At 39.2% G+C, this 12,713-nt stretch overlaps 1 protein-coding gene across 3 annotated transcripts in view; it reads left to right on the top strand.

The window, feature by feature from the left end:
• STAC (SH3 and cysteine rich domain) overlaps positions 1 to 12,713 on the top strand; it is an 88,097-nt gene that overhangs the window by 27,584 nt on the left and 47,800 nt on the right. For all 3 annotated transcript variants that reach the window (XM_089532665.1, XM_089532667.1, XM_089532666.1), the window contains exon 2: positions 9,037 to 9,313. In XM_089532665.1, coding sequence (XP_089388791.1) covers positions 9,037 to 9,313 — 277 coding nt within the window. The remainder of the gene's footprint in view (positions 1 to 9,036; positions 9,314 to 12,713) is intronic.

The following is a 12,713-nucleotide window of genomic DNA, read 5'->3' as shown; positions in this document are numbered from 1 at the left end:
TCCCAAGTCTCAAAGTGGCATGCAAGAAGATCCAGTAGATTGTTTGGGTGAGTTGGACCTTATACAATCATTCATCAAATGCCTGCCAAAATAGAAAAATCTTTATTTGTCTGCAAAAAGTGGGGAAAGTGGGGTAGATGTCTAACTTGGCGGGGAATGGTGTTGCAGAACGTGGGGGAAGCCACTGAGAAAACCATCTCCTGTGTTTCTATCAGACGTACCTGTGTGGGTGGTGGGACAGTATATAGTACAGGAATTACTTTGACAAGAAAAACCTGTCGATCTTTTCCACCACAAATATCAGTTTTATGCACAACCCAGTTCTCCAGTGCATCACTTTTTCATTGCCACTGTGCCCACAATCTTCATTGTTATGCCATCATTGGTTACATCAAGATAGTTATGCAGTGGTGGCTATTGAGTTCCATGTTGGAAGTGCAGTGAATTCATTATTATTATTATTATTATTATTATTAGTGGGTTGTTTTAATACCTATTTGTCTTGTTTGCTCTTTTAAATTGATGGGTGTTTTTAACAGATCTTGTGTTTTTAATTGAGGTTGTATATTTGTTGATCTGTTGTTCCCACTCCAATCCATAGAGAGAGGCAGGTAAGAAATAATAATAATAATAATAATAATAATAATTATTATTATTATTATTATTATTATTATTATTCTAGACTAAAGTCAATTCTATTTTGGTAATAGGGTTCAGCACCTTGGATACCTTCTTTAAAGTTTGCAGTTAAACCAAGACAGATTCACTGCACCTTTGACATGAAGCTCACTAGCTATCACCATAGACTGGCATTGTTTGTTTGTTTGTTTGTTTCATTTATATGCCACCTTTCTCCCAAAGTGGGACCCAAGGTGGCTTCCACAAATAGTCAATTTTTAAAAGGTTACAATAAAATTTAAAAACAAAAAAAATTAAACCACTTCATAAAACACATTAAAATTATTTTTAAAACAACCAGAGTTTTAAAAGATGAAGAAACTATCCCTTAAGAAAAGCCTTCTATTTATACCTTAAAAGCCTGCTTAAACAATAATGGCTTTGCCTAACGGCAAATGGAAACTGGCTGGCAAGGGAGGCGGGATGAAGCAAAAGGATTCCAGCTGCTGTGTGGAATCTGCACTTTATTGCGGACATGCATCAAAGGCAAATAAAATATGTATCAGGCTGATGTGATGACTGGTGTAGTCATGCTACATTGCTCTCTGAATTTAATCCTAAATTATATTGGAAGTAGAGCCCTTTCTTGTTCTTGTTTCCATGGAGGGCATTTTGTATCCTAAGGTGTTGTTGAAGCAGAAGCAACAGGAGTTTCAGCCACATCTGTATTCATTTGCTGCCAATAATTCTGCTTGATCATGGTATGTTCTGATACATACTTAGTCCAGGTTTGTGAATAAGTAATTAGAACGCTACCATTTATTTCAATAATAATTACAAAGGAACCTTTCTCTGCCCTGAAGAAGATAACTTCAAAATGTAACCTATGAATGCTGGGGAGGAAAATTAACCAGAATTAAGAACAATATGGGAATATTCTCATCTTTTAAAAGTCATACTTTTCTAAGATCAAAATTCATAGTTTTCTCTTTAAACAAAAACCTCTGTAGCCCTAGCTGTATTCATTGTAGTGTGTGTGTGTGTGTGTGTGTGTGTGTGTATAACATAATCATCATAATTTTTATTTATATTCTAGTCTCTTCCCAAAACCAGGACTCAAGGTAACTTAGACATTACAACAAGTACACTATAATTAAGAAACACAGTATTACAATGAGAACTATTAAGTACACTAACAGTAATTTAAAATGTTTAAAGTAACTGTACAAAAAATTGTACACCCCCCCCCCCCCAGATTCAGAAACAGAGATAAATATGGTGCCCTACCAACCTATCCCAACTAAGGTCAGCTCCCAAATGTTGCAACCAAACCCCTAAGAAAAATATTTTGGGTGGCTTTCCATAGCAAAAATAAAATGGGGTGCAGTAACGGATGACCACAAGTAGTGATGGGATATGAAGCAAAGGCATAGAGTGTATGTCTAATTGGTTCAGCGAGGCATTTGAGGAGAGACTACCTTGAAAGCATGCAGTTCCTTGACTAGGAAGGATATTACAAATTACAACCAGCACTTTGAGTGGAAGTCAATGGCTAGCAATGCAGCCATTGCAGAATGGGTTGCTTATCAGAGCCTCCAGAAGGTGGGCAGCAATATTTTTCACCAGCTGAAAACCCCTAGTTGACCCATAGAGCAAATTGCAGCAGTCATTCTGAAAACATATGTAGACACAGCTGGGGATCGCAAAAGCCTTCTACCTCATGATGGCTTATAGCAGAACTGAGTGACAGAAGGTGTCCCTGGCCACCTTCCGTCATCATGAACTTTTGAATAATGGCAAGATGGCAAAAGAGGAAATTGCTATGTGTAAGCGATGAAAGAAGAGTTTAACCAGGTCTACGTGCAGGATAGGTCTGTGAAATCACAAATTGTTTCCCTGGAATTATAGAATGTTTTTCACGAGGATTTTTTGGTGCGTGTCTGTCCAACTGCATTCCCTCCTCTGTGATTACGTCACCATGAACATGAATGCTAAATGTCCATACTATATGTGTCTCTGCTTGGTTGCTGCCATTGGCAACAGCAGAGAACTACCAAGAGAATCATTTCTTGTACCTAATACCCAAGAACATCCTATATCTGAAACTGAGTTAAGGTTAGCTTGAAAGAAAATATGACATTTCAGAGAAGCATGCCTTGTGGAAAGATGGTAAAATCAGATGAAAGTTACAGTAAACTTATAGATTTGATTTGAATTCCCTTGGCATCATTAAAAATCATGCTAACTAAACTGCCAGGAAAGCAACTGCTAGCTGGTGTAAGGCAATTCTAAGTAGTTAAGTCTTGCAAGAAAAGTACCATACCAATTCCATAATGTCACTGCACTCACCTTATGAATTTGTTCTCAAGAAGCATTTCCTTAATCAGACAATACCTAGGCTCCAAGATGGTGGTTGACAGGAGCCTGAGAGAACTCGGAAGAATATTGGACACTGCCTTATACTCAGACTATACTGGGGAAACACAGTTGTATATAAATACTATTAGTATAGTATTATCTACGTAAGAAGTGGCAGCAGCTCTGCAGATAGAGGAAGCTTTGTGGTAGAGCACATACTGGAAGAACCAGATTCAGTCTCTGGCATTTCAAATTAATATAGGCCCCTTCTTGACAGTGATGTAAAACATCTCCCTGACTGCAGGAGACCTTGAACAGCTCCTGACAGTAATACTGGGCAAGGTGTACAAGCACTGTGTGTCTCTTCAACTGCACTTTTTATCTCAAACCCAGCTGCTCAGTCATCACTGCACAACAGGCAGACTGAAACATTATCTGCTTTCACACAAGCATGAGGCTTGCATATGGAAATGCAAGCACTAATGCTTTCTGAATCTATGGTTTTGCATCGTGGGTTAATTAAAGCCTGAAAACAATGTATGGAATGGGAAGTCTTTCCATAGCCAATGGACTCCAAAAGGGGAAACGTATGCTTCTTTTGTATGTGCTGTTTATGTGATCTCTACCGGAAGAGTGATCTCACAAATTAAGTACTATATTGAAAATGGCATTCTAATAAAAAGAAAAACTAACTAGCAATAAGACTTTTGTAGAATGTAATTATTTGGTGCATTCTGTGGGCATAGTTAAATGCTTGCTTTAGGCTAGGGCAGAAATGAGCAGCATGTGGCCCTTCAATTGTTACTGGATAACAGCTTCCATCATTCTTCATCACTGAGTTACAGACTCAAACATTCACCTTACGGAATGCCTTCTAATATGTGCTATATAGAAGTGTATATTCCACATATGTGCTAAGTCTATGGATTGTGTGTTATGTGCCTTCAAGTTTCCTGTTGACCCCATGAATTTCATAGGGGTTTTTAGGCAATGAAAACTCAGAGGTGGTTTACCAGTTTCTTCCACTGAAATATAGCCTACAGCACCTGGTATTTTTGGCAGTCTCCCATCCAGGTCCTAATCATTATTATTATTATTATTATTATTATTATTATTATTATTATTATTATTAACCTTTATTTATAAAGTGCTGTAAATTTACACAGCGCTGTACATACAATCTTTTTAATTGGACGGTTCCCTGCCCTCAGGCTTACAATCTAAAAAGACACGACACAAAAGGAGAAGGGAGTGGTGGAGGGGAAGAGCATGAGGGCCAGAAGTTCTTCTCTACCTCCGAGGCCTGGACCAAGGCAGATGGACTGGAGGGAGGGCTTGGCTTCTTAATAGATGGGTAAACTTCTTCCAGGGAGGCCTGTTTGAGTTAGCCTGCCTCTCTGGTAGGATAATACATATAAAATACATAGCAATACAGGAAATGATTCAATAAAACAGGCAACAAAAGAACATCAAATAGTAAGCGACAATTATGCAATGCCTGAGAACACTTCTCTGAACAGGATGGTCTTCAACTCCGTTTTGAAGCTGGTTAAAGAAGTGATGGCTCTTGCTTGCGGGGGAAGAAGGTTCCAGGAGTGAGGGGCAGCGAGTGAAAAGGGGCGAATTTGAGATGGGGCAGAGGAAATCCTGGACTGGGACAGCAGACCTTGCTGACCCTGCTTAGCATTAAAGATGAGATGGGATCTGGTGCCTTTAGTATCCTCACTTCTAGAGTCCTGCTGCATCAGGCTTAGCCAGGAAATTCACAAAATAATAATAATAATAATAATAATAATAATAATAATAATAATGTAGTATTTATATTCCACTTTTTCACAGAGGAATCAAAGTGGATTACAACAGTATAAGAATAAAACATAGTACAGTTAAAAATTACAATTAAAAAGACTTTGAGCCAGTCACTCTCTCTAGACAAACTTACCTCACATAGCTGACCCTGCCTACCTTCTAAGAATGCAGTATCTTGTGCCTTTAGGGTATTAGCCTACGTCTATTGATTAGTGAGTAATTGAGTTCTGATTTTCACTAACAAATTTCTTGAGAAATCTGAGAATCTGTCAATAATCTGAAGAGTAAATGTTCTTCTCCACCCCAGTCAATATAGCTCTGGGCATAACTATGTTGAGGAAGGAAGAAGCAAGCAATACCTTGGACTGTTTGTTCACGCACCATTCCATGTTCCCTGAAACAGAATTTTTTATTGCCTCACCAAGGTGGGTTGGCCATTTATATGTCATCAAAAAGAGGAAATGCATCTTCAAGAAAGAGATTAACACATTTATGTATTAATATGGTTGCAGGCTTAACAATTATCACTGTGATTTAAACAGAAATATGACTACTAAGGGACTTACTGATTCTGCTGTCTAAGTACTAACTGTTGATGGCCAGTTGTATGGCCCTTGCACTCCTTTTAAGCTTTAAACCAGGCTTGGGCAGCCCTTCAACTAGAGGATACATACAAATTGTGCTCTCATGACTGTTCAGAAGAGGACTTTCATTTGTAAAGGAAGAAATAAGGCTACACTACACACAGGAGATGTACAAAACTGTCCCTTTCTTGGCAACTTTTGCATGACTAGGATGAGGAAAATGCAAAACCTTGATTTCAGACAAGATGGGAATAGAGAGTAACAGGAAGCATATGGCACCTGTGCTTCCTGTTCTGTCTGAAACATCACTGGGTCTTAATCAATGACTGACATAGCTGCTGGTGAAGGGAAGGGTTTCTATTCCCTCAGTGAAAGTTATTGCCAGTTTTAATCTATAGTCATTTTGTCCTGGGCCTCTTTCATGCATAGGCAAAGGCTATCCCTCCTATATAATTGGGCAAATTATTCCTCTGGAAACCATTAACAAATCATGTTATGTCTAAAACTGAATTTATGATATGAAATTAGCTTCTTGGGGCCTATTACTGAGCTAGCAAGAGGGCTGTTATTTGGTGAAAAACAGAACTTGGTTTTACTATTTGGTCTCATTCCAGAGACTAAGGAGAATAATGTTTACCATTTAATTAACCTCATGTGGCTCAGTGGGAATGGATGGCAAATCAATAACAAATGTCATTACAGTCACCTTGTGCAACTGTGGTCCTATTTTTTATTTTTTGTGGTGAGGAGAAGAGATAATGAGTCTTGGTTTCTGAAAGAACAATTTCAGTGGTAGGCAAGTAATTAGTTACCAAGCTCAGGGCTTCCATGGGGCTAGAAGGATCCAGGCTGCAAATCTCTTTGAGCAGGGAAGCCAGGGACTGGAGATACACAAGATGGAGGACTCTGTTTATTATCTTGTTGTGCATTTATCTTCAACAACAACAAAAAATCCTGGAATTAAGTTTCATCAGCAATGAATCAGGAAATCAGCAGGTATTCCTTGCTTATTACTTAATTTTCTGGCTTCTGATTTCTTCTGCCTAAACAGATGATGTTAAGAGTGTTTTTTTAGGATGGGGGAACAGGTTGATGTATTTAGGATCACATCTCTGGTTACAGGGATCATGCAATTCCCCTGTTGAAACAGCATCACTGGTAGTGATCCATATCCAGGTTGAATTCAAAGTGCTGGTTATGACCTCTAAAGCCCTACATGGCCTGTGTCCAGACTATCTAAGGCTGCTGCCACACTTGAGAATTAATGCAGTTTGACACAGCTTTATCTGTCACAATACCATCCTATGGAATCCTGGGATTGGTAGTTTTATGAAATATTTAGCCTTCTCTGTCAGTGAGCTCTGGTGCCAAAACTATAAATCCCAGGATTCCATAGCATTGGACCATGGCAGCTAAAGTGATGCCAAACTGCATTATTTCTGCAGTGCAGATGCAGCCTGAAAGACTGTATATCCTTATATGAATCAACCCAAGTTCTAAGGGCTGTGGGGAAGGGTTTTTCTTATACAGGTCTTTCATTGATTTTTTTAATGGCATGGTGTTGATAGGAGTACTGTATGCTTTTATCCTGTATGTTTTTAATTATGTTTTCAGCATATCTTAAACTGTTTTAACTATGTGCTTTTAATAGTATTTTTTAAATATTTTAATAATTGTATGTAACATTTTGGCAAACTTCTGTTTTAAATTTTACAAACTGTCTTGGGTCCCTTGGTGAGAAAAGGGCAGGATATACATATAATAAAAATACAATATTTGGATTTGGCACAGGGCATGTCCTTATGCCCTTTGGGTCCTCAGAACCATAATCACTATTCACTATTGTGGAACAGGCTAGATTTCATGGCCTATGTTTACAACTTCTCTAAAACTATTCTCTTCATTTAAGAGCAATATTTGCAAAGGAAAGATTCAGTTGGGTTGAGCTCCCAAACATTAAACTGAGAGCATAAAAAGGAGGGATTTGTGGGGCAACATTGAGCAGACCTGTGGAAATGTAAGTGCCATATTGACTCTTGCAAAAGTGGTTTGAGTGTGAAAGAAAAGATTTAAGATCTCATACAAGGATTTCTAGTCAGCAGTTGTGAGGTTGTTATGGGTAGCTTCAAGCATATGAGATGTCTCAGGCACTTTTATTAAACTACAGATCTTTGACTGTTTCCACTGTTGTCATCAACAAGCCAAGAAAGGACTGAAGACATCCAGTTATCATGTGTTCTTTTAAATGTTTTTAAAAAGAAGGATTAGTGCTCATTCAAGGACTGCAGGAGGTTGCCTATTTTATATCCTTTAACTGCAGCACATCTACAAAGGAAATAAAATATTGCCAAGCACAAAGGCTCCTCTCACCTCTGAAAGCATTCCTATCCTGGCTGGGCAGTTCTGGGGGTTGTGGAATAAATATAACTTTTCCAAGGATTTTTCCAGCAAAGACTAAATTTAAAGCTGATTTAAAAGCTATGATTGATTGAAACAATCTAAAAAACAAAGCATGTTCTTGTCTTGCCAATCCTGGTTTGTTTCAATAAATTGAACAAACTGCAATTTGCAATTTAGGCATAATGACAATGAGACTTGTTTAAATAAGGATGGGAATTGTGCAGCCCTCCGGCTGTTATTGGACTGCAACTCCTAGTGTTGCATCTCTATTCCAACTATCTTGTTAAGGGCTGATAGGAGTCATAGGGCCTTATCACATGGGGGAAATGGGACAAAATCAGGGGTTTAAACAGTGACTATCCCATGCAAAACATGGCATCACAATTAAAATTTTCACACAATATCACTATTAAACAGGCAATAAACAGCAACAAATCATTCACGAGGAAATCCCGAAAATTATTTTTTGCTGTTTATTACCTGTTTATCACCTGTTTTTGCCTGTTTAATAGTGATGTGCTTGAAAATCTTAATTGCACAGGATAATTGCTGTTTAAACCCCCAATTTCCCACATGTGATAAGATCCATAGTTCAAGATTATCTGTAGAGCTGCATGATTCCTCCCTCCAGTTTAAGGCTGCAAGTGGATGCTTCCAATCTCCTCCTCGTGTTTTTTTCAGAGGAAAAGACAGTCAGAGCCCATTATTTCCAAACTAGGCCATCCCCTAATTATATTTTAGATATTAGTACATGCTGCTCATGAGGGCCTGACAGCAGTAATTGTCTGAATAAGATAAGAGATAAAGATAAAACCAAGAGCAGGTAAATGAAAAAAAAATCACAATTACAATAAAATGCTAGGAAAATAGTATATAGGATCATTTTTTAAAAAAAATAAAAAGCCAAGGGACATAATTCTACAGCATTAAATAAATGAAACATACAGAAAAGTTTTTAAAAATGTACAGGTGTACATTAAAAGTACCAGCATGGTGTAGTGGTTTGAGCATTGGACTATGACTCTGGGAACCAGAGTTAAAATCAACCCACTGAGTGACAAATCACAAACTCTCAGCCTCAGAAAACCCCATGATAGGTTCACTTTAGTGTCAACGTAAATTGGAAATGACTTGAAGGCAGACAGCAACAAAACAACAATTTGGAATTTCATTTCTTTCAGTTAATATCTGCAGGAATTGCTTATTGTTAAGCATATGATCAGTCACACACTGTGAATACTTTCATTGACATTTTGTTGCATTACAGCTCCAGAAACTGAAGCGATCACTTTCTTTCAAAACGAAAAGTTTGCGAAGTAAGAGTGCAGACAACTTTTTCCAGAGGACAAACAGTGACATGAAGTTGCAAGTGGATTTACTATCAGAAATCAGTTCCAGAACAGGCCAGCTCCCAGATTCTGAAAGTCAGTCCTCTACTCCAACCAAAGTCCAACCCCAACAAGAAAACAACAAGAGTCATATTTTCCAGGAACACATCTTCAAAAAACCCACTTTCTGTGACATCTGCAACCACATGATTGTTGGTAAGAATGGTTTTTGCTTCTTTCTGTGCAACCTTTTCTGATGGTAGGATAAAGTTCTAGCCCAACGGAACTCATACTGATTATTTGCATCTTTTGGAATGTGCACATAAAACTTCCAGGTAAAATTTATCTAAGCAATCACTGTCTTCAGATATATTGTACACTGTAATGCACAGTCTTACAGTGTCAGGCCCGACTGAGATAAAATATTAACGAAACAAATTTCCATTTTAAAGACACACTGTATTCTTAGAATCTCGAAAGCATACTGAATAATACCAGCAAGACCTACGCCAATAAATATATTAACAAAATATATCATACCATCAACCAGCAAGTATTACTAGTCTGAAATTATGACCGATTACAGCTATTTGATCTGATCAGCTTGATCTGCATCAACACAAAGTCATGTGAAAGTCCATGCTTCTAGATCAGGGACCCTTTCATACTACCTGGTTACAGTACGAATGATATCACTAGGGGGGTGCTGTGGTGTAGCCCACACCAGGTAACACCCCAGAAGAGGGATAACGCCTAGTTGGACCCTCCCCAAACTGGAGATGTGCACTGCTACAGTGGGTGCCTACTCTGCCCGCCTCCTGGTTCCACTGTCATGGTGCCACTCTCCTCCTGAGAATGATACCATGGCAGTGAAGGAAAGGGTCGAGCACAGCCCTCTCAACCTCGCTGCTGTACTGCCACTCTCCTCATGAGGAGAATGGCCTGCTGCATCAGCAGTAGCAGCAGCAGTGAAGAATGGGCAAATGTGCAGCTGCACCCAGAAAGTCACACCCCCTGCTTGGAAGGCCCGCCTCCACACCAGGTTACACTGGGGGTGGGGATGCCACTGTATAGTACTAGAATTCCACTTTTAACTGCTATGGCTGTGTCTAATGGAATCTTGGGTTTGTAGTTTGGTGAAGCACAAAAGCTCTCTGGCTGAGCATCTGTGGAGATTATCAGGCCCCTGAAAGTGATGAGAGCAAAGTGGGATAAGAAGATTGCACTACAGGCAGATTTACTCAGTCGAAGAAGCCATATTTACAAGACTTTAGCACAGCTATTAATAATAAGGTGTCTTGGTCTTCTGTCAATCATAGAGTCACTATATCAAGACCAGTACACCTTATTATTAACAGCTGTGCTAAGGTCCTGTAAATATGGCTTCTTCGGTTGGGTATGTCTGCCTGTGGTGCAATCTTCTTATCCTACTACTTTCCACATTACTGAGCATTATTGTATTTTCTGATGAGTCATGTCATCTCATGTCCAAAGTACAATAACCTCAGTTCAGTCATTGTAGATTCCACAGAGTTCAGTCTTGACTTGCTATTAGACCTGTAATTGTGTGGTGTAAAAGGGCCCCTGGTTTGGGCTGCTGTGCTGGCAGACAGTTTTCATTCTTGTGTCCCATGGCAGGTCATACTGCTTCATTTTCAGGTGAAAATGTTTTTGAAACTGAAAAATTGGATTTAAAATCTTGTATATCCATTTGCAACATTAAAAAAGCTAGGCCAGTGAGAACTCTACCCAGAGTGGTTGTGATATCTTTGCTTGCCAAACCCCATTGTGATATCTCTGCTTAACAATTCTATTCACCACAGGGTAACACTGAGAGCTCCATAGCCTATGAATATATGAATGTTTAGTGCTTTGCTATGTACTGCAGCAAACATATTTTATTAGATCCAGTGACAGAAGATTATTTTCCATGCTCATGGAATTCTATTAGATTAGTTATGTGTTTGGTTGCTCAAAGACTAGTATCTGTACACTGATCAGTTGGCCGAATGAGCTGAATGATGAGCTGGATACAAGGTGGACACAAGTGCACAATTGCACTGAATCTTGTAATTGTACTGATTTTATTATATCTTTTGTATTTCATATTGAGCTTCTGTAAAGCAGAGGTAAACCAACATGTATCCTTCTAAAGATAATTGTCTGCAGCTTCTAAGAATGTACCACTAATATTCTAGCACCTCAAGATGGCTTGTCTGGCTTCAGTGTGTAAGACACAATATACCACAGAGAATTGTCCCATGACATCATTCTAATAGGATAGCCCTGTTTAAATATTTGAAGGGATGTCATATTGAGGAGGGAGCAAGCTTGCTTTCTGCTGCTCCAGAGACTAGAACACGGAACAAGGGATGCAAGCGACAGGAAAAGAGATTCCACCTAACATTAGGAGGAACTTCCTAACAGTAAGGGCTGTTCAACAGTGGAACACAGTCCCTCGGAGTGTAGTGGAGTCTTCTTCCTTAGCGGTCTTTAAACAGAGGCTGGATGGCCATCTGACAGGGATACTTTGACTGTGATTTCCTGCATGGCAGGGGGTTGGACTGGATGGCCCTTGTGGTCTCTTCCAACTCTATGATTCTGTGTTTCTATGATGATAGAGATATGGAGAGAGTATTATGCATTAATGTAGAAGAGAAGCAAAAATATATTTTTACAGATTATTAACACCACGTTTTATAAACTGATGTTTTCTTCTGCTGCTGGAAGGCTTCCTAATGGTGATGTGGGCATAAACAAATGACATTTTTTTCTCCATCACTAAAGGTGCAGTCCTGTGATCCATAATGTTATGTCCCATATTGACACACAAACCCCCCATAGGCAAAGAGGGTGATGTTCCCTCAGAAGCCGCTTTGTTGTGGTAATGGTAACTTCTCTTATCTTCCCTGTTTCTTGTCGGTGTTGTTATGGTGGTATAAAAAGAAAGGATGTGTCAAGAAGAGGTGGATAAACGCAGGCTTTGAATCTGCAGGATCAACAGCCCACCCATTTGCCAAATGTGCCTCCTATAAGAGAGAGCATCCATATTTGCCCTCCAACCAGTAGCAGTGCAATGGAACCAGGGATTGCAGGATTGATGTTCCAAGATAATGTAATAGATAATGTCTATTACATTATCTTCTTACTCCTGACCCCACTGTTCCCTCTGAGTTTTGCTGCAAGACCTATAGAGGTGAGGGGGGGGGATTTCTCTACCCACAATGTATTGTTATGAGCTATCCCTGTTATATGTCTTGGGGCAGCTTGGTCTTCGGGGGTATGACCTTTATAAAAGAGCTAGTGATGAATGCTGCTAGAAATGGGGTGGGAGGGAGGGAGAGAGAGAACACAGTTCTCAGCATTATTTTTGGATGCCCCCATATCATTTCACAAAAGTAAACTGGAACATGTGTTTAAGCAACACAAACATGTGTCATGATGACAAAAAATATTAAACAGGAAGAAGAAACAAATCAAGAGAGGATGTCAAAGTTTGGTTTTGTTAAAGCCACCTGCTGGGAAGGGCAAGATTCCTCCCCCATCCTCTCCTCTCCCCAATGCTGAGTCAAATGAGTGCAAACAACTTTTGCACTTTGAACTCAGTTTGCAGAAA

The sequence above is a fragment of the Sceloporus occidentalis genome, unplaced genomic scaffold, assembly GCF_023333645.1.
Source record: "Sceloporus occidentalis isolate IW3139 unplaced genomic scaffold, rSceOcc1.0.p SCAF_7, whole genome shotgun sequence".
NCBI classification, from domain to species: Eukaryota; Metazoa; Chordata; class Lepidosauria; order Squamata; family Phrynosomatidae; genus Sceloporus; species Sceloporus occidentalis.
Note: the sequence above shows the minus strand (reverse complement) of the source record. Positions and strands in the feature narration are given on the sequence as shown.